At 33.8% G+C, this 23,590-nt stretch overlaps 2 protein-coding genes across 5 annotated transcripts in view; one reads left to right on the plus strand and one right to left on the minus strand.

Annotated features, from left to right (window-relative positions):
• The window catches only part of LOC122526520, a 309,605-nt gene that overhangs the window by 109,315 nt on the left and 176,700 nt on the right, over positions 1-23,590 (plus strand). Inside the window, exon 3 of one of the 2 annotated variants that reach the window (XM_043649975.1) lies at positions 14,966-15,025. The exons of the other annotated variant lie outside the window; for it this stretch is intronic. Coding sequence (XP_043505910.1) covers positions 14,966-15,025 — 60 coding nt within the window. The remainder of the gene's footprint in view (positions 1-14,965; positions 15,026-23,590) is intronic. 2 annotated transcript variants of the gene reach the window in all.
• On the minus strand, positions 6,184-14,161 carry LOC122526523 (myb-like protein X). Of its 3 annotated transcripts, none has more exons than XM_043649980.1 (4): positions 12,518-12,719; positions 8,422-8,533; positions 7,872-8,070; positions 6,184-7,622 (listed from the first exon to the last, which is right to left on the minus strand). In XM_043649980.1, the coding sequence occupies exon 4, from the start codon at positions 7,447-7,449 to the stop codon at positions 6,559-6,561; it is 891 nt and encodes a 296-aa protein (XP_043505915.1). In that variant the 5' UTR covers positions 7,450-7,622; positions 7,872-8,070; positions 8,422-8,533; positions 12,518-12,719; the 3' UTR covers positions 6,184-6,558. The 3 variants fall into 2 exon arrangements, with proteins under 3 accessions (XP_043505916.1, XP_043505915.1, XP_043505917.1); XM_043649981.1 differs by lacking the exon at positions 12,518-12,719 and adding an exon at positions 14,095-14,161.

Here is a 23,590-nt window from a genome sequence, read left to right on the forward strand (position 1 = left end):
AAAAATAAAAAAATGGAAAAAATTGGTTGAACGGAGCGAGGGGGAAGGGAGGGGTGGTGTTGGGTGCAGGGCATCGAATCGATCGGTTTCGGTACGTTTTTGCTTCGTAAAGCGAGCGTGTATTCGATGAATAGTTCTTTCATTTTTAAACTTTTAAATATTCAGCATGAAAATAGTCGAATAGACGAGATAGGCAAAGCAGAAGAGGAGGAGGCGGAGGACGAGGAGGGGAGAAGACCGACAAAGAAAAACTTTCGGGAACGAATCTATCGAACGATATCTGTTCGATTAAACATCGGGAATATTTTTGGAAGTCTAGACAAGCAAAACTTCGAAACTTTTCAAACAATTCCGGTTGGGAATCCTTTAGGACGTCGCTAGCAGAAGATCGTCGTTGCTGCTTTTTCCTCAGGCTATATTGGTAATCTCGATAGAAACACGAATTGATTGTAGAAATCGATTTGTACACGAAAGTCTGTCCCGTACTTTCTTAAATCTTTTTTTTTTTATTTCTCTTCTCATTCTTATTCTTTTCGACGCTAATGAAATATTACGTGTAACGATTAATTATTTTACAGAGAAATTTTTACAATATTCATTTTAAATATGATATAATTATTATTATTCGAAAGTAATCTAACATTATTTTTCGATAAATTTAATACACCTTTCAGAACATCCTGCCAAATTGTATTTGACGAAAAACAAAATATCTTAATTTTTCTCTTAGACGAAATGAATTTAATATCAATACACACACTCCGTATTAATTAGTTGGCACCGTTATAATTGTTAACTTTTGTTCAAAGTTTATAGTAAAAGACCTTTGACGAGTAAATCTAGGATAGGAGAACGCGCGTATACCAAAATATCCAAACATTTTCCACGAAGATCATCTTCCCGTCTGGTTACTCGTTCTCAAATTTACTCTGCTACAATATTTTCTTTGAGTGTGAAACGTTCACCTAGTTTTCGCGTCTCTCGAACTATTAATACGCGTAGATATACTACTAGTCCAGTAGTAGTAGGTAGTTGTACGTAGAAGAGAAAGATGGATAGATTGAAAGAAGGGATAAAGAGAGAGAGAGAGGGAGAGAGAGAGAGAGAGAGAGAAAAGCAAGAAACGTCGAGCAAAATTACAAATTCAGTGACCGTCGGTATACCGTAGAAGAAGAACCAACAATTCTCTTATTCCTTACTGTCATATTCTTCTTCTTGTTTTTCGTTTTGTTTATTTTATCGATATCTCGATTAATCGAAGGTAAAGAACAACGATCTTTTGATCGGCCTCGAGATAATTATTTCATTCGAAACATTGACCTTTGTCTTCAAAATACGAGATAAATTAAATTCGGTGTATATAGTTCGTTATAGTTGATTTTTCGTTGGGAATTTTACGAGAGAGAAGATAGTTCAACGTTGGGATGCGACTGATTAATGTTTCGTTCTTTCTTCGAACGTTTTCGAAACGAGCTTTCTCGACGAAACCACCAGACGATTTAAAATAATATCCGTGAGAAGGATTATCCTCGATTTCGATGATTCTCTCTTCTCTCTCTTTCTGTCTCTCTGTCTGTCTCTCTTGGGAACGATCTTCTTCCTTTATTTTTTATCAATTGTTACAACGCGTCCAAAAGAAAAAGGGGGAAAACCGAATCGAGAAAAATCGAAGGAAAATTGAGCTTCTTAGAAATATAAATGATTCAAATATATCTTGCAAAAAAAAAACGGTGAGGGTGGGGTGGGGTGGCAGTAGGGGGGAGAAGGATATCGTTCGATAAGTTACCATCATAAATCTCCTTTTTCTTTTTTTTTTTTTTTCGTTTTTCTTTTTTGGTCGGAAGAGATTCGCAAACGTTGAGTCTTTGGACAAAGAAGATAGAGCCGTCATTCAACGAAAACAGATTTATCGAGTTTTGTTCGTTGGTGTTCTTTTGTTGAAGCTTTATTTACATGTTACCAAATCAATCCGTTCGTTTTTACTTTTTTTTTCTTTTTTCTTTACTCACATATCGAAATATTCTTTTGAAAGTTTATCGAGAGTGATTCGAATTAGATGGAAAATTCGTAAACAAAAAGGGGTTGCCCGAAATACCAAAAATTTCTACGAATGACTTGAAATAGCAGTGATAAGTGTTTTCTATTTCTTTTCGGGGGTGGGGGGGGAATTTTTTGTTTTCTTTTTATCCATCGACGATGGACGACACAACGGAACGATCGGAATACAATCAGGAAACTCTTCCTGTTATTTATGGAATTATCATAGCGTTGATTACTTGCTTCGTAGGATACGTTTTGTGGGTAAGTTAATGAGGTGTATTAACACGTTGATTATTGTCACGTTGGGTCATCCGTGATTAACCAATTTTATTAATATCGTTTTTATATTTTATCGTAAAACACGTCAAAACTCAACGATATATATAAAAGGTAATAAAATAAATTATTAATTTATCCAACTAATTTTGATTTTTTCTCTATTCGTTCTTATCATTTAATATCGTAACGAAAGAAATTGCATGGGATTGAAAAATCTTTCTATAGAGGTTATAAGAGATAAAATAATAATGATAAATCTATAGGAGAATAAAGTCAGTTTTGAAATTGTCGTTTTGTTTCTTACAATTGAAAAGGTAAGATAAATCAAGATGGTTCAAGGTAGTAGTAATCGATATTGCTTATGTTAGACATGGGAGAAAAATATCGAAGTAGTTTTTACGATGTCAGTAGTAATCCTTTTCACGTTAATCGTGTCTTCTTCTTCTTCTTCTTCTTCTTCAAAGCAAACCACTAGCTCCCCAACGTGCAATCCGCACTTCATTTATCCCTTTCTTTCCTCTACACTTCTTTCTATTATTCCCCATTGGCTTAGTTGGAGGTTTTCTTTATTTTTTTTTCTCTTATCAAGGGAGCAATTGAGAAAGGAAAATTGGAAAAAGGAGGAAGAGGAAGGGAGAAAGAAGACCCACCCGTGTATTAACGAATGCTGTTCGCATAAACGTGCTTGCAACGATAAGCATACTCCCGAGATATTCAATCGGGTACGTGGACTCGATGGAATTTCATTGTCCCATCGTGTTCCTCCGAAACCAACCAAACGTCCAACCATTTGCCATAACAAATGTGCACGAAATAATCGATCACTGATGTGCGTTACGGTTTAACGATAAGTTACGATCGATCGAACGAACGATTATTCCCTCGGTCGTTCTCTCGGTAAATTGAATTTTCGCAAGACTCAAATGTCCATTTACAATACTCACTTCATTAACATAGTTTCTATGGGATTATTATCTGTACATTATTATTCATCAACAAAAAAATTATATATCTATGAATACTTAACGTGATTATATGTTAACAAGATTATTCTCTATATTACGCAGTCTTTGTTATTATAATATAATAATAATTATTATTATAACATATATGTGTGTGTTATTATAAAATAATAAAATACTAATTTCATATAATATTATATGATCATCCCTGAAGTTATGATCAAATATGTTAAAACAATTCTGTCTATTATTCATCTGCTTAAGCAATTTTTATATAGATATATTATACTATTATTTTATTTCTTCTTCGAATCACAAATTTTGTCTTTCAATGGTAAGAATTTCGAACAAAAGTTAATGTAAAACCTTTGGAGGGTTCGAACAATGGCAAAAGAAGGTCTACCCATCTTCGGTTAGATTGGAAACATCTGGGACAAATGTGTCATAAGGTTATACCTACCTTGTGTCTTGAACATTACCATAATAGTGTAATGACGTGACATTATGGGACGTACGTTATGGGGTCCGATCGTTTGTCGGATGTAATTACAGGACAAGACATCGCTAGACGCACCAGTAGGACATAATTATTATCGTACTCGCCAGGGGCGGAGGTGGTGGTGGTGGTGGTGGTGGTGATGGTGGTGGTGGTAGTAGTAATACAGTAACATATACAGTTATGTGTCTACATATAACGGGTATACATATTTGTGAAGAGACAAGAACAAAGCTTTGCTACAATGGCCCGGAAATTGCACGACACCAGATAAAATTCTTTTTCATAGTGTTTCTCTCCTCCTTTCCCTATTTTCCTCTTTAATTACCTTTCTTCCTTTCTTCCTTTATCTCTATTTCACATCCCCTTTCATATCATTCTAGGTATTTACCGTCGTACATACGAGAAAGAAAGAGAGAAAGAGATAAAAAGATTTGGACGAAAAATTCTCGCCAAAAGAAAATAATATAATTTATTACGCAAATCGTAATTTCACTTAACTGCGGAAACAAAAGTACGAATATAATTTATAAATTATAGCGATTTATAATTCGTTGTCGGTAAACAAACGTTTTATGATATTTTTGTTAATTTCTCTTTGTAAGAGAAAGAATCAAGCCTCTAATTAAACGTTGTGTTTTTGCGTCTAAAGAATATTTTATTATTTCGTTCTGAAACTCTATTGAATTTTTCGATGATTTTCTCTTAATGATTTTAATTAAAAGTTTAAGAAAAGAAAATAAAACAATTGTTCACGAAATGGTGAAGTAGTGATCGCAATTAAACCAAACTTGGATTAATTGTGTGGGTTCCTAAACAGTGTTAATTTAGGACCCTTTAAGTTAACGATCCGTTTCTGTGTATTTGTACGAACAATGAAGGAATTTTTACATCTTGAAAAATTTTTATTTCTTGAAAAACTTTATTTTAGAATAGTTTAGATTTTCCTGAATCGTCAAGAACAATTTTCCCTTGTTAATTTTAATTGAATTTTCCTCACGCATGATAAAATAATATTTAATCTATCTGTACATATTTGAAAAACATTATTTTGTTAACACTGATACGAAAATAATTGAAAAACACCGTATAAATGTTATTTCTTTATCGAAGTTCGTTTAATTTCATTATTGTTTTATCTTCCATTAGAAATATCCTAAACCGATTTACGTGGTTTTTATTTTTCATCCCAACGCGAGCTATTTTCCTACGAGCATAAAAAAAAATCATTTGTCAATGTCATCTAAAAATATTCGAATATTTTTATCGAGATTTATTTCAAATAAATTTAAATTTATCAAACGAAAATAAATGAAGTTAATCCAATGACGATTATTTTAATAGATTATGAATTAGGTATACGAATCGCGTCGTATGCAATTGAGTTAAGAAATTTGATAACCGTGATCGTAAATAAATTCAAATCGATAAGAAATATGAAGGAATCCCAAAGGAGAGTGACAGCATAAATTTGTAACGGGGCATTACTCGAAAACGACAGAAGGAGGAGGGAGGAAGGGAGGGGGGGAGGGTTTGTTACGATATCTGAAAGAAATAGGGTGATTTGAAGAAGGAAACGACAATCTTTTACGACTCTTTTCCGCGAAAACCATTTTACGTGGAGAAATTCCGACTCTTCGCATTCGAGATTGCACCTTCGAATCTGTTCGAGTTCTGATAGGTGAATTTCCTGTGGTATATTTTACGTGACCTATCGAGATTGTATTTTCTTTTATTACATATACACACACACGTTTATTTTCTTTCCCCGTCGCGTACAAATTGATTCTATTCGTCTCGTTTTCGAATACTTTCCAAAAAAAATATATATTTCCGAAATAATAATAATAATAATAATGACAATAAACAGGACTTAATTTACGATTTGTCGAGCCTTTCGGCCGGATCTCAATGACTTTTTTTGTATTACGTGTGGATTTATCGGTGTCTCAAAGGATTCCGACCATAGGAACGATCCTTTTCGCGGCTTATCCTAGCCAGAGCAAAGTTTTATTCCTCAGCGTGCTTTTACCCGAGAAGATCTTTCGCTTTTATGTCTCCTCGTTGAACCGAGCTACGACTACAAGAGGTACCATCTCTATCGCGTAGACTAAGTCGACGATAGAGAATGAAAAAGAAAAAAGGAAAACGAAGGAGAGATTTTTCGATGTACAAACGAGTTGCGATAGGAGACGAGATATGGGTGATAGGAGATAACAAGCTCGAATTATTACTTCAAGAAAATAACTACGTGGATTATACAAAATTAAATGTTCTAAAATATTATCATTCCTCTATACGGTGATCTCATTATTATCTACTTTTATTTATTGAAAAATAAATGAGCTTATAAAGTATGAAATTAAAGATAAAGTATAATATTATTTTATTGATGTCCTCGATATCTTTATATTCGTAACAGATATTTAATCAGAAATATTCAAGAATTGTTCTATTATAAATTGTCGAGGTAAATTCAAATGTAAAATCTTGATGAAAAACCACAGAGTATTAGCCGAGTTTTTGTACTAAAGAGAATAACGATGGGAGGATTATACAAAATGAAACGTTTTAAAATATTTATTTTTCATTATTCGACGATCAAACACGATAACTATCTACTTTTATTTATTGGAAAATAAAAGTGCTTATAAAGTGTGAAAATAGAGATAAAAAGTTCTTTTTTATTTTTTTATTTTTTGTTAATATTTTATACTTTATTGGTAACAAATGTAATGAGATATTTGAAAGAATTTTTCTTTGAACGTATTATATATAAATTTAAAATATATCCAAATGTAAAATCTTAGTTAAAAATCGGGGAGGAGTAGTATCGAGGATACCATAGATCGTATTATTCACACCTATGTCATTATTGTCAAATACATTTTGTTCGATCAATTCGTAAGGTACGATTTTATTATCTTTTTCGTGATCTTTCGATAATATCTTCGAGTCGTATACCTCTAAAGGATTATCCAACTTTTCCTTACTTTTCGGTTTGGTGTTAGGATCGATCACATAAAGGAAACTCAGTTTGGATTTGGTTTCCTTAGTGGTTTGTTTCTTATGAGGTCCTTCCTGCATCGAAACTTCCTTCGTATATTTTTTCGATGTAAGCGCTTTCCACGGAAAAATTGTACCTTCGATGATGCCGTTGTTTCCTTTTGGTAAAAACACGTCGGGAATTATTTCAAACAATTCTGTATCCAAAGAGGACGACACGATCGACGTATTCGAATTCTTTTCCTCGGATTTGTCAAGATCCTCTTCGTTTTCTACATTCTCTTTCTCTTCCTCTTCATTCTTTTCTTTCTTTTCATCTATTTTTTCGTCCTCATCTTCTTTCGCAATTTCAAGATTTTTCACGTCAGTTTCGTGTTCTTTTTTCGACTCCTCGTTTTCCTCATTTTCCTTATCTTTGTTTTCCTCTGACAAAGAAGAAGAAGAAGAAGAAGATTCCTCTTCTCCTTTTTCTTCCTCTTTCATCCGATCTTTTTTTATTTTTTTCGAACGACTCATGTGATGATCAATTTGATGTAAAAGATCCTTCAAAATCCTCTTCTCGGCTATCGTAAAGTCCACTACGGGAAGCAGTTTCGTAAAGACTTTACTTTTCAAAGATTTTTCCCGAATTTTTCGACCGAAGTTTACGGAAGCCAACGGTGCCATACGACGAAATCCTGAAATTTCAGGACTCTGTTCTACCCTTTTCTCCGATGTCTTATTTCCTGCTTAAGATTCATTACATTTGTCGAACTATTGTTCCGTTCGTTCCTTGAATTTGTTATTTTCAAAGACTCTCCTCCACCTTCGTTGGCTGCTTTCGTAGACGTGTTATTCGTCTGAAATTGGATAGTACGACAATTCGATCAATTTATATATATATATATATATTTTTTCTTTTTTTGTTACACTTATTCGAGAAACGAAAGTTTTGTAGCAGCAGCGAAAGAAAAAAAAAGGAAAAAAGGAAAATAAGCTCGAATTCTCGAAGTCGAAGAAAACGAATTCGAAGGTATCCCTTTCGATTTTTATCTTTTCTCTCTTTTACTTGGACATTTTCACGGACAAATGCACTTTTCTGACTTTACCGCATTGAAGAAGTCTTCCGTGCTATTGATGGTACTGGTAGCCGCGTTCTTCCCGATGCTTTCAGGAACTGCGAATCTCTTGAATTTTCTTTTTCTCTGGGAGTTCCATTTTCTTTGTATCTTTTGATTCGTTTTCTCGGTCTCCTCCTCCTCCTCCTCTCTTGCTGAATTTTCCTCCAACGTCGACCTTGACTTACTCCTGCGTTACAATTTCAATAATATACGTTTTATATACGATTTTACACTATTTTCTTTCCGTTCGACACTTACCAATTCAATTTTACGGTTATTCGTGTATTACTAAAAAAAGAAAAACAAAAACACGAACAACTTTTCGCGAGAAAAGTAAAAACTTTTTCAAAGATAAACCCCCTTCCTCCCATCCCGGTTGGAACGATAACGAAGAGAAAAATCAAATTGAAATTATCGAAATAAGATTGAATAAGCGAAGAATAAAGAAAGAAAGAAAAGAAAATGTACGTTCCAATAGAGCGAGAATAATAAGAAAAAAAAAAGAAACGAGATGCATATTAATGAAATAGGTACAAACCTTGAAACAGAATTCCTCTTTAATAAGTTTCGTCGATGATTCGACAAATATTCGTTGTCGCAGTTTTCTCTTGCGAATTCGCCGGGGTCGAACACCTCGGACGTAGAGTAATCTGTAAATAAATAAATAAATAAATAAATAAATAAATAAAAAAACAGAGAAAAAAAGGTAAGCATCAAAGGCGTCGTTTTCAAATAAGCGGAGTGGGGTTGGGGGGTCCTGGCTGGGGGGAGGGTGGAAAGTAGGAGAGAAGGGTATGGTAGGGTAGAAGGAAGAAATAGGGCGGTGAGGGGATGGGGGGGAGGGGTTGGGGAGGGAAGGGAAGATTGTCGAGGGAAAGGAAGGCCGATTAATTGCGTGCTTTCGTAGAGAGCAAAGAGAGCGTGGAATAATTCAGTGAAGAGTACTGGGGATAGAATGAGATAGAAATAGTTAAAGAGCGAAAGAGATAGAGAAAAAAAAAAGGGACCAAGGGAGAAGATTTACGAGCGTTACGTGCGCGCTCTACTTGCAGTGTTTCCCTATCAAAGGGAGCCACTTAATGGATCATGTGTCGTACGATCGCGTTCTACCAAGTCTACAAGATTAAAACTTACGCTGAATTTCTCGTCAAACGGAAAATTCAATCCGAATTTGTTCGTTAGGATCCAGGAAATTCGGAAAATTTCATTGCCAGGAGAGGATTGCCCGACTTTGAAATTTTCGCTTCGATGCTCGTTTAAAGATACTAAATAGATTAAATGTACTGCAATCATTTCTATAATTCGCAGTTATCCTTGAGAAAATTTTCCTTTTTTCTTATCTGTAAAGAGTAATTCCTTGTAATTGATATGAGCTGTTACGTTGCTCTTTATTAACACGTTTCCTGCCACGATGTTTATGAGGAGATTTCGTATCTAAGCCACGTGTACCGATTTCGACAGACGTTAAAAGTTATATACAAAATTGAATAAGAAATAGAAAGTATCTTCTTTATTAGACTCATATTTTCATGTAACCAGATAAATTTTGTTAAAACAATCAGTTGAAACAATGCTTTTGACACAATACGTTGTAATTAACTGTTTTCTTATTTTCTTTTTTTACGTGGATGCATACATCTGCCAGATATAATTGCATATTATCACAGTTTCAAGTATTATCCCGTAGATCAATGCATCTTTCTCTCTCTCTCTCTCTGTTTCCGAAGAGTACCAACTACTCGTTACGGGTTTCGCAAATCGTCGAGTCATCGTCCGTGTCTAGTCGATGAGAACGACACGGACGTATTTTGTGGTACGCGTGCTTACGTAGTTAGCTTCAGTCATTGTTTAGTGTTGTCGTTGGTTGTTGGTGTTGTTGGTTGGTTGGAAGGTGCAACCGTCGTCGTCGTCGTCGTCGTCGTAGTTGCATTTACGTACGTGCACGAAATCATGTGTTAGCTCGTAAATGTCCGTCGAAACGATTTGCCTGGGAGCTTCCCCATCGACCAGCTATTCTCGTTTGGAATCTCTGTCCGCGACTATGGCGATCGCAATCGTTACAAGGTTGGTTGTTGGTCAAAGAGAGAGAGAGAGAGATAGAGAGAGTAGAGTGGCAGTTTAGCGATATTTAATTGTCACCGAAGCACGAGCCGTAATTGAATAGATAAAAGCGTGGTAACTATTACGAGAGGACCACGTACCAACTCGTACCAATTACATTCCTCCCTCTATATTCGATATCCAACTGCTTAATCCTGTTTCTTTTTTTTCTTTTTTCCTTTTTTTTTTTTTTTCGTCGTTACAATTCATTATACTTTTATCACTCATTCGAATCATTTTATTCATTTTATTATTTTATCCCCCGTTTTATTATTTTGTCTGGGTTTTCGTCAGGATTACGTCAGAATTTTAATAGTTTGAAGGATGGATACAGGATGAAACGTTTGAAAAATGAATTTCAACCGATAGTCGAATAAATTTGTTGTCAATAGATTTATCGAATGTATGTAATAACGATGCCAACGATTGAAACGAACATTGAATCGCTATTAAAAAATTTACGATTCGATTACGTTTAGTTAGAACGTTTCGTCAATATCGACAATGTTAATGGCAAATTATCGCGAACTATTTAATTTTGATGAAAACAACAAAGAGGATGATTGAAATAATGAGAAGAAGGGTGTAACGAGGTTGGGTGAGGAAAGGTGTAGGGGTGGGTTGTGACGACACTGGAAAAGGGGGTGGCCAGGGGAGAGATGGTGTTGTTTCCTGTTCCAAAGAGAGTACAAATTATAACTACCTAAGTAAGATATTTTCTAGTATGTTCACACTTGTTGTTAATGGTAGTACCGTACTTTGCGTAAATGAAGATTTAATTGTAATGTCACGGTTAAAATTGGAGAAAATTGGAAGGGCAGGTATACCTATTAATATCTTTCCCAACACTTAATAATGTTGATCCTGTAACATGCATCACGATTAAGGAAAATCGCTGCATTCCCCGATAGAAGAAAATCAGGATTTTCATGGGTATATTTTAGTATGTCGTCCGATAAGAACGTTACTTAATTATTCCGGTCACGCGCAATTAACTATTCAAGAAGTTGGATCGTCGTGTACCTATATCTCCCTAGTCTATTATAGTCATTTATAATGGAAAGGTTGGATTAATAATATATCAGCAATTATTTTCTATTCTTAAAACTAGAGGATTTCAAATTTCAACTGGCCATCGCGCAGTGCTCGTGAATAATACAAATCGTCGGGATTATTTGTCGAATTTGCGAATATCGTTTGAATATCGAAGAAAGAAGTCGAATTGATCGATTATCGAATTGCTGATAATTTTGTTATATCCGTCATTCCTTTGGTAGAAAAATTGTATCGTTCCCAATCATTTCGCGCAATACGGTTTTGAATTTTTCAATGAAAATAATCAAATGAAAATCCCCGTATTGCGTTTAGCTATAACGTACCGTAGGAAATATCGATTTAGATATAAAACAAAACCGGGGGAATTATATTTTCTTCTTTTTTTCTTCTTTTCTTTTTTTTTTTCTTTTGGTAAGCAGAAGCTTTACCGGTAGAGATCCGTCCAAGTGTATATAGAGATAAGAAGGAAGCAATTCAGCGTGGATTTTGCCTCCACTGAATAACACCGTATCGATTGGTTTATTTTTTTCTTATTTCTTTATTTTTTCTTTTTTTTTTTTCGTTCTCTTTTCTCTCTCTCTCTCTCTCTTTTTCTCGTTCGTTCGATCTACGTGGTAGAGCTGACCGTTACATCGTAAATTACATTGTTAAGATTCGCCGTAATCTTTCGAAGGTGACATTACGCCTTGGAAGCTTTCGTACGTGACTTTTCAAGGAACACTCGGACTCATTCCATATCAGCTTTTCCATATCGCGATCGTAAAATTCAATCTAGGATATATGAATAACATTTGCCCAAGGTATAAATGTTTTCCATCGGTCGAACTAAAAACAGAATAATCTTTTTCGCCTACTCCATCGAAAATTATCGATTTTAATCAAGGGCCACACTTGTTTCAATCATAAATTTACTGGAAAGCATATTATTACAGTATTACTACATTGTACGTAAATTAAACCGAATAAAAGAAAATATTGTATTACTTGTTATACTAATAACATCAAATTACTTGTATACTCCACACCACACATCGAATATGAATTATACGGATAATAAATAAATTAAACTAACCCTCTCTGTACAAAACCGACCCCACTCGTTTACCACCATTTACCTTACGTGTGTCGGAAAATCCTGTTTTATATATAAAAAAAAAAAAATAACGCCATCATCGAGCTGACCGAAAATATTTTCGTGCCGTTGTCGTTTCTTTTAATCCCGAACACTCCCCATAAATTTTCCGTTCTGGAATACATTAAAACCACAGCCAACGGATAAAGTAAAACACCTGTGATCGAGTTTTTGTTGCTGTTTTCTATTTTTTTCTTTGTTCAATTCTTTTTCAACGCCTGGTCAGAAATTCGTTACACGGAATTATTTCAACGGGGGCTCTTGATGATTTATTCTTCCCTCTCGGCACATTTTCTTTTTTTTTTTTTTCTTTCTATCTCGTCCTTATATAAAATATATCACTTACCGTACGACCCAGAGACAGCTAGGATGAAAGAGTATAGCAAAAGAAACAAACAGCTCGTGGAGAGGAGGTTCTTACGTTGGATGATCGTGACCATCTTGCCTGGGAAAACGTTCCTTGTATACTCGAAGAATGTACATATATCGATCATAGAGGCCAAGTGGAGGGGTCGATTTATCGCTAGTGCACAAACTCCCTGTAATCTGTCTCGCTACTACCACGGTGACAACAACAACAACTACTACTACTACTACTACAACGACTACAACGACGACGACGACGAAGATACAACGCTCGAGAAAACTAAATATCGATTAGATCAACTTTGACCCGTTAACCCTGTGGACCGAACAACGAGTTACCTCATCACGAAGATCATTCTATTTTCTCTTCTTTTCAACTTATACATTCAAATCAATTATTTCTTATTCTAACTTCTACTTAAAAGGAAAAAGAAAATACAACACCGTTCTAATTGTTTATTTTTTATTAGATATAGGTAAACGGAATTTATCCAAAAGCATGCCACTCTTGTTCAGATTTTTCGTATCGTAAACGATTTATATTTTAAATATCATATTATTTATTTGATATTTTTTTACCAAAATTTGGTATACAAAATATTACGTATCTCGTTAAAAAGTTAATGGAATATTTGTTTATTCTTTTTTGAAATTGTATTGCCAGATCTTTTTTCTTTTTTTTTTTTTTTTTTCTTTTTTTCATAAATTTATTTAACGAGTTTTCCCAACCGATCTTAATTATTTTACACGTACAAATATTATGACTACGAAATTATACGCGTATACGTGGCGATTGTTGTTGTTATGTTTATTCTTTGTTAATGAGTTTAAACAGGAATTGTATTTATTTTATACCTTACAGTATAAAATCTGTTATCATAATAATAATAATAATAATAATAATAATAATAATATTTATTTTAATTATAATGATAATAATATCAGTACGTACGTATAACGTTTAATAATAATTTTGATATGTAATCCTACGTTTTTATCTCTCCAGGTATCATATTTATATCTCTTATTCTCGTTTAATTTTTATCCAATTTGATATAGCTTGAGATTATTGGTATAAAAAAATAATCAATGCTAATGTCAGAAGAACGATTTCCCATAAAATTGATAACAAATATTGACCGAATTGAAATTAACCGTAAAATTTCGCGTAAGATAATCTGACCATATTATTGAAAAATTATGACTATCAAAAAATATCATATATTAAAAAAAAAAAAATAAATATAATACTTTCGAGACGAAAAACGAAGGAATTGAATTTCGGAAGAATCGTCCGAGAAGAAGTAACAAATTTTTCAAATAATCTAGGTCACTTTTGATCTTACGATTTACTTTTTTTCGAAACGTGCGCAGGAAATTTGTGCGGAAATAATTTTTCCACTTGATCGAGTCAGTCAGTAAGTAAGTCAGTCAGTCAGTCAGTCAGTGAAGTCAGTCTCTCGGGAAACATCGCGAGCGTACGATGATGACGATGGCAACGATTATGATTACGAAGAAAATCGTGAAGGTTTTTTCTTCGTTGAGTTAGAAATATACCATTGTCGTCGTTTATTCATACATCATCTATCGTATACATTGAAACGTCGTATACACGAGGTAGAAGGTACATACACACACACACACACGCACGTTATTATACGTTGTCGTAGAATTTGTCACGAGGTGACATTTCATATGTGACTTTAAGCTCGTCGTCGCACGTTATCCGTGAAATTATATTCGACTTGGTCGATTTAATCGAACGAAGCAATAAAGTGCAACGGATAAGACGTAATATTTCCACTCGTATAAACGTTACGAATAAACGCGCGCGCACGTGTATACGTATGTGTGTGCAAATGCGTGCAAGAGTATAAGTTAACGTGTATGTGGGATAAATACACGAAATGCAAACCCCGGTAAATTTAATTGTACGGTATGACCAGTCACCGTGCAGTATAACGATTCGCGAAATTACACGCGTAAAAATAAACAAAGCGAATTTCCCCTTCTTCTCTTTTCGCAACCCCCCCGCTCCCCCCAAGAGCCACTCGAGCGATTATTTTTTCAGTACAATTCCACTACTGCGTACCTATCTTACACCTTTAACATTAATTACTCTAAATTTTCAGGAGTATTCGCATCCTCGTTGTCAATTTAAAAACAAATGAATATATTTTTATTTTGTAATACGATATTTAGAAATTTTCTTATACGCAGAAACGTATTTTAGGATTATTCACAAGAATTTTATTGCAAAAGTATTATTTTTAAGAACGAGTACGAATATTTTTGTGATTCTTCTCACTGTACGTGTATTCTTTAAAAGTTGTGCACGAAAAAAGATAGAAAAGAAAGAACTTGTCAGTAACGTTGTTTTCCTCGCGTTACGTTTTTATTAAAATTGAATTATTATCTTTCATTACAGCCGACGATTTTTGGAACAGTCGCCTCGGACCTGAATCCGAAAGATGGCAACAGTCGAAGGGTGAGTTTTTCTTTCACATTGTTTTCTTTTCTTTTCTTTTTTTTTCCGTATATCGATTCGTACGAGTTGGTGGTATCTCTCAAATTGGAAATCAAAATAGAGGAATAAATTTTTCACCGACAAAAATATTATCTCAAAGGATACGTACACACCGAACACTTTTCTTTTTTCAACGAATAAAAAATATAGAAAGTAAAAAAAAAAATAAAATAAGGGGTTGGAATATCTCGACACTAGATAAAGATTTTTGCCTGCAATATAGGGGAAAAGGTAAAGAAATCCCATGGGATCTTTTTCTCGTTTAATGAGTAAAAATTGCTGGTAAGTCGGTGTTGTGCTCACTAACCACCGTAAGATAGACCAGTCGGTCTAATTAAAAGTAACAGCCACGGAATAAGGGAGTCTCTACGAGCCCGTTCTGCGATGAAGAACTTTCATCCCCCTTTTTCTTTGTGATCCTTAACGTTGAAATTACCGTAAATTCGGGGCTTCCCTTTCTCCCTAACTTGTAATCGTAGAGAAAAGAACTAAAGGATAATTTTGCGGAGGAGTTACATTTTCGGCCTAGAAAATTAAAATCTTTCTTTATCAAAGGTTTATCCTAAGGTATATTATAGTTGAAACTTCATATTTTTATCCTTTTTCGCGTGAATACTCTACCTCTTTTATTTGATCTCTTTTTCGTCAGTAATGATCATGTTTCTTTCGTATCAAAGAATTATTTCTGTGATCGTAATAGATATATAAATTTCTATAAAAAGAAAACGTTTTTTCTACCGTCGGTTAAATAAGCTTCTTGTATTATAATAACGATAATGATTATTTCGCTATGAGTAATCGTTTTTGGCCAACGTTAACAACGTCCCATGCGTACAGTGTACCTAATTAATCACAGTTTCGTCAATATTTTCATTCTATACACAAGATAGGACGGCTTTTATCTGCCGTCAAGTCTGTTACATTGTAGAATTAATTGCACCACGTTCCTGAGCTAATATTTCCATGGGTTTAACCAAATAAAGAAAAAGAAAAGATATTTCAATGAAGCCACTCATAAGAGATGATTATCCTTTTAAAAAAAAAAAGGAAAAAAAGAAGTGAACATATTTTCGATTATCTGCATCCTATTTACTATTCGTTTTAATATTACATATTTTTTTCTGTTTTTTCTTTGCGATACATCTAATGTAATATTTAATTGATTATTCGTCATGAGAAATAAGGAAAAAAAAGAAATTGTCACTTTTAACGCAAAATTGTTTTTACGTTTTAAATAAAATACGATGAAAAGAAAAAAAATAAAAAAAGAAAATAAAAAAGAAACAAGCGACGACACGTTGAATAGAAAATCGAAATAAACGGCATATATGTATAGTCTTTCATGAATATGTACAACCAGTGCTGTTGTTGTTAGGTATATATCGGTGCAAAGTGAAGTCGAGGGGAAATATAGGCGAGTATATTTTAGTTGAAGGAGATTCGAGAGTGAGTTTCGCAATCATCGACGTGAGATCGTTGCAGATTAAAACGAACGGATAGGTAACACCAATACGATTACGTTTGTAACCGTGTAACATGCCTCGTAGGAGATTTTGCCGTGATGCGTTTAACGTAATGGAAGAACAAGCATGACTGCGATTGCAGGGCACCGCACAACTCGATTAATATAGAACCGACCGGTATTTTCGTTGGATTTGTTAGCAGTCTCTCGAATATTACCGTTCAACAAATAAAGTTTGACTATTTTCACGTGTTACTTGGCTGGTTATCGAACTACGTCATCGAACGATGAATGTCAATATTGAAGAAATCGATTCAATACGTTTCAAATATATTCCAGTAAAATGTGACAATCTTTTTTTGATAAAATCTAAATTCTCCATCGGTCGTTAAAACTCTACTAATTCTATCTTCTACCTCTTTTTTTTTAATCGAAAAAAACTTAATACGTATTCTCCAACGTATACGTAAAATCCAATTCTTTGTAGTTCTAACGTAGGATTAGAAAAAAAAGAAATGAAATGTACGTGTACTGTAGAATTGCGAGAGATTAATTATATTTAGACATTTTCAAGATAACTTTATGAAATGAGTAATGGAATGCGTCACGTATAAATGAGTCAAAGTATATATTATGCTGTATGTGTGTATGTGTGTGTGTCATATTGTACGTTGTGAAATCAATTAAAATATTATTATGAACATATAGGAATATACATTAATGGCAAAAAGTATTTTTAGTTAGAAAAGATATACGAGAATAATTCATTTCTATTGTAAATTTGTATAACATTGAAACCATTTGTTATAGCATTGCATTTAATCTTATATATTATTGTTAATTATCTATTTTATATTATATAATAATATTATTATTATTATTATTATTTATTCGGTATATAGTTGAAATACGTCATATACAAACTTCCCTTATCTCACAGATAAAATATAGTTATTTATTTTCTACGGAAGATTTCGAATGATTTTATCATAGTGCATCTTTGATCACATTAGTATATTTTTTTTGTTTTATTCTTATTTCCCCGTTCCGGTTTTTACGTTCGAGATCGTAAAGGGTTCCGTCTTTGAAGTATGGGGAAAGAGACGCGAGGAAGAGAATGAGAAAGAAATAAGATTCTTTTTTTTTCTTCTTTTTCTTTTTTTTTTCTCCCTTTAGAAGGAAAAAATAAAACGAGAAAGAAGAAATTCTCTTCCTTCGTAGGAAAGCGAATGCCAGGAGGCTCACCGGTTATTTAAGCGTAACTCGTATCGCGCTAGCGGAAATCGACAGATGCGAGACTTCTTTTGGGTTCGAAGGCATCCGGATGGAAAAGGATTGTGAGAGAAGAAAGGCGAGAATAAGAAAGCCGACAAAAAGAAGAAGATGGGGAGGGGGAAAAAAAGGGAATAAGAGGGGAGGAAATGCGAAAGGCGGGATGGCAAAGAATTCTATGAAAGATTTTCACGTAATATTTGTCGATGGTAAATATTATTATTACCTTTTTCACCCGGTACAAATCAAAATTGACGCGTTTAGATTTGTTATTATTGTTAAAATTTATGCAAATGGTTATACATTAAAAAGGGGATATTAAAAATAATATATGTATATATATATAAGATGTTTACTTACGTTCCTGTTACTCTTACAACGTGTTTAGATTTCTTATTATTATTAAAATATATGCAAATAGTGTTATCCATTAAAAAGAGGTATGAAAAATTAATATATTAGATCCTCCCCCCCACCACCTTTCATAGATATTTTTTCTTTAATGAAACATTTTTCTTTTCATTATTACGATCGTTAACGAAAGGGATTATTTTGCGTTTAGGTTAGCACTCCCTTAGGGTAAATAAGGTAGAAAAATTCGTTCAATGATAACAGTATTGTAGTATAACCATAATGTCGAATGTTTCCTTTATGATGCCAGACGAGTTGGTTCGGATAAGCCGACAGATTGTACCACCTTTCGTAAAATTGGACTAGCTAGAGGAGAACTGTTTCCTGTGGCTGGGTCGAAACAAAACGCCTTTGGTTTCGTGAAGATATGGAAAAAGAAAGGAAATAGTTGGAACCCGATAAGCTCTAGCGTAGAAGATAAGCTTCTTCCATCCTCTAAAGTAATAGGAAGGTGGGGTCTTTGATAGACGATAACTCGAAACACAAGTTTTTTTTTGTCAAACAATAATGTCTCGAAAATTTGGATTAAAAACAAATGATATTACAATTATTATTATTATTATTAATATTATTATTATTATTATTAATTAAAACTATCGTAAAAGTCGAAGTATATTTCACTGACATAAGTGTCAGAATTTTTCAACTAACCGTGAAAATGGGAAACGAAAGAGTAATATTACGATGATGGATGATATATAAAACCAAAGGGTTACGAGTTGAGGGAGAAGATAAGAAACGATGATCGATAGAACGAACCCCCGTCGTGATATTTTCATCTATTACTGTTTTATATTAATAATATTTATTAATATTTATCAAGAAGAATGTAATTTTCTTAGATTTTGGTATTATTCAAAATATATCGTCCATAATCAATATAAATCAATATAAAAATCGTATGTCGATATTATTTTCGACAATGTGCGTGTATTATTTCCTGAGATTATTTTTCAATACTTTTGATTTGATTTTATAGAAAAAAAATGTGTAGAAATTTGTAGAGGATGACGTGGGTGATGATTTCGCGGCAACTGTCGTTAGGAAACGGCTTGGGGGTTATGGCACGAGCAGAGGTTCGATCACTGCATTTGATATCATCGTTGCCAGCGGCTGACTGCTCGGTGCTACCAAGCTCATAGATTACAATGTGCTGCGCATACTGTGCCATCGATTGAGAGAGAGAGAGAGAGAGAATATGAAAGGGTGAGAGGACCCAAGAGGTGTAGCGTGAGAACGTGGCAAGGGAGGTTGCGGTAAAGACGATCGAGAAGATGGATGGAGAAACTACCCTCTTCTCTCGATCGTGTGCCATATGCAAACTTGGTAATAGGATCTATCTTCTCTCGATGATCGCTACCGTTTAACGCTACATTTTCGAAACTGTTCTTAAGATTCTTTCATACTTTCCAAGAATTTCCAACAGGAATGAAGAAAGAAAAACGATTAATTTCGTTTGACGAATCATTCTCATACATATATATTTCTAAATATTCAAGATTGAGATTATTTTTTGTAAAAATTGAAACATCCGATATTATATTAATTTGTCGATATGATGGTTGTGCATTAAAATACGATTCTAATTAAATATAATTGATTTTACGTATGTCGATGGATTGTTAATGTTGTACAAAATATTGTAAAGGTGTTTTTTCTATATTATGATCTTTTATAGGGGAAAAAAAAGAAAACGGATGCCGGAAAACTCATTTATCGGTCAAGCTTTTTACGAAATATAAAATTATATTCAAATATCATTTAAATGAAATTGAAATCAGTTTTTCCTGCTTCCACGTAATCCGTGTGAAAATGTAAACACGTAATTCATTTATTTAATTTATTTATTTTTGAAATTTGAAAAATAACGTAACAAAATATTACATCGTTCCAGTGGGTTACGTTAATTAAAAAAAAACAGTCAAGATAACTTTGGGAATGATTATCCTATTTGTTAATCTTTCTCGTTTAATCTTACGGTGGAAATACCGTTGAATATTGAACTTAGTATAATACGAAATAAGCTTCGTAACGTCGTCGGAAAGAGAGTTGAAGAGGAGTTTAATGAACGACTCGACGTCCGTTCGTTCATCTATCTACTTTGAGAAACGAGCTGGTTCTCCATGACGCGAGTAATTACGAATAACTAGCCTTGTCGCAGTTACTCGGAGTCTCGATGCTACTACGGTTAAGTGATAAATCGAGTCCGAAAGCACGTCATATATTGGTTGGTTCTACGTTCCGGAAATGTACTCTATACAGAGGCATCGAAATGACGTGTGTGCACGTGCATCTAGGTGTACGTGAAACTCACGCGAAAACGTCGGTCACGACCGCGCTTGAAACATTGTTGTTGCTACAGAACAACCCGTTGCAATTAGTAGTAGTCGTGCGATAGTTCGTTAGCCAGTAGTATATCGAACCCTGGCTTCGGGTTTATCGATCCCTCAAATTTCTATGATCGGTCATATACTAGAATTATTATCAGATATAACTAGTTCAAGAAATAAACTTTTTAATAACAGTCATTTAATTATCATATTAATTCATAAAAAACATATTTTTTCATGTTATCTCATTTATGTATTAATAAGTAAAAATATATCTAACGATAAGTATCACTCGGTACGATAAATAGATACATTTATGTTACACTGTATTCTTTTCTCATTTTTAAGTGATAACAAAAAAATAAAATAAAATCGAATAATTAATCACAATATATATATAACATTGATAACATAACCAAATATTCTATTCGAAATAATTAAACGAAATACCATATCGTGTAAATGGATTATCGGATAATTCGAGACCAAAGTGTCCTTCGAAGTTGTCTATGAGATCGGGGAAAGATATCAAGTGAACGCGTTAGTAGCAAAAGCAGAAGTAGAAGCAGAAGCAGAAGCAAAAGCAGAAGCAGCAGCAGCAGCACACTATAGAAACTCTACAAAGCTATCTTCGTTGTTGCGTTCTTCCTGGTGTCGACCATGCTCAAGGGGGAGCTCTCTTGGATTTGCATAATCTCTAGTCGAAATGGCTCGAGCCAAGCCGGAAGCAAGCGCTTGCTTTCTATTCCAGTGTCGCACTCCAATGATATCATCGGTTGCCTCGCGACACCACCACCACCACCACCACCATCATCTACCTTTACCTTCTTCAACCCCTATTTCTCGTCCTTTTCCTTCCTATTTCTATCTATCCATGGGAAGGATTCGTATTCGACTTTTTAAGCCTCGATTCGGGACGAAGATATTATTACCATCTTTTCCACCTTGGTAACTGTTTCTCTGTGTGTGTGTGTGTGTGTGTCTGATATCTCGGTTAACTTTGCATTCCATTTTTTACATTATTTACATTATTTTCTTTTCTTTCTTTTTTTTTTCTTTCCCTCCCACAAACAACACTCCTGAGAGAGATATCGATACGAAAATATAATGTCTTATAAAATATCTCTTGAAAATAAATATGATCGAGTATTACGATCGTTGAATACATCTAACAATAAAAATTTCATTTCGCGTATCCAACAAACCTTTATTGGGATTCTACGTTATAACTCTGGATTTTAGATTTACAGAGAGAAAAAAAAGATAACGGTACGTTATTGTTCTCTGTAACAATAGTTTTATTATTTTTAATAGTATTCTTGAAATGTAAAAGATATTTAATATTTGATTGTCGAAACAAATCATTCGAAACATAAAATACATCGTTCCGTTTCATCAAAAAAAAAAAGAAAAAGTAATTACCATAATTTGGCAGGTGATAAATAATGATTACTTACGTCAACAATTGTATTTCTAAAAACCTTGACAACAAAAATATTCTCAATATCACAATAGATTAGGTAAATGAAATATTCCGACAATAATTTCGAGAGAATAAATAACTGTCGACTTTATTTGGAAGTGTCATAAATATAAAGAAAGAAGAAGAATAATGATAAATAATAATAATAATAATAATAATAAATAATAAAAGAAATCTTGGATAGGGCGTTGATCATTGAGTGAAAAATGTACGCTCGAAAAAATTCCCATGACGAATGGTCCCTTTTGGAATGAAGGGGTGAGCTTTTTTATATCTTTTTCTTTCTTTTTCTTTTTTTTTTATTAAATCGGTCGTTATCTTTTCTTCGGTGTTGTCGTTGGTCGAGCATTGTTCGAAAGCTTTCGCGCGTTACGCGTTAAAAGAAAAGTTCGCATATTTGTCGGAACGATGAGAATGGTTCTCTCTCTCTCTCTCTCTCTCTCTTTCTCTCTTTCTTTCTCTTTCTCGAACAGGAAACGGCGAGTCACGCCTATAAATCGTACCGTTCTATCATCCTAACTCTTTAGTTTCCTGACTTTTACGCTCGAAATGGTCTTCGATCGTATCTAGACGAGCGGGAGGACAAACAAAATCGTTGGGAATGAACGAATGAACGAACGAATGAACGAACGAACGCTTCGTCGCTCGTTTTACGCCGAGTAGTCGATGATAAAACGTGAGATATTCTGTTTACGATCTATTCGAAACGATAGATTGACGATTCTTCAAACGTATTTTATAGAGATCCTGCTTATTACATTTCTCGATACGATACATGAATCGAACTACGAATGTGCATAGACTTTTAAAAATGTATATATATATATATATACGACTATTCCGAGAATAATATAGAATGTTTAAGGAATGAAAGAATATTGAAATAAACCGAGTTTTATTTTATTCTTTTTATCGGAGTAAGATTTATTTAACCATAAGATCGATAAATCATTACATATTTATTCCATATTTCTTTTTTCACAATTTCGAAGATAATATTTGTCTCGTTAGAATCATAATAATGTTATACTAATACATACACACGTGGATGATATTTACTTTTCGTCATATTTAATTTTGATTTTATCATTCTCTCTTGTGTCAACGGCTTTCGAATATATTACATCGAGCTTTATCGTTCGCTAGTTATCAAGTAAATATCTATATATTTCCGATTCTCCAATATCGTAGCACAGTGCTCTCTACGTTCTATTTTTTTTTTTCTTTTTCATTTAAATAAACAAAATATTCCTCGTATGAGATATAGAGTCCAATTCGCGAATACACGTTCTGTACTGATTTTTCTTTACATATATATGTATGTGCATGTATTTTTTGGTTTTGTTTTCGTTTTTGACTTCAATTAAAAGTCATCTGTTTTATGCAAAAGCTTAGCACAAGCGAGGAAAATATTCGATTCGGAGATTACACGCTCTGTCAAACGATCGCCCTTTTCGAGTGCTTTCGCTTCGAGCAATCTCCGATGAATCGTAATGGCCACGCTTAAACGCATCTGCTTCCTATCATTCCGTTTTACTATATTTTCTTTCTTTTAAATTTCTTTTCTT

Source organism: Polistes fuscatus, unplaced genomic scaffold, assembly GCF_010416935.1.
Source record: "Polistes fuscatus isolate 324 unplaced genomic scaffold, CU_Pfus_HIC Scaffold11, whole genome shotgun sequence".
Classification (NCBI taxonomy): Eukaryota; Metazoa; Arthropoda; class Insecta; order Hymenoptera; family Vespidae; genus Polistes; species Polistes fuscatus.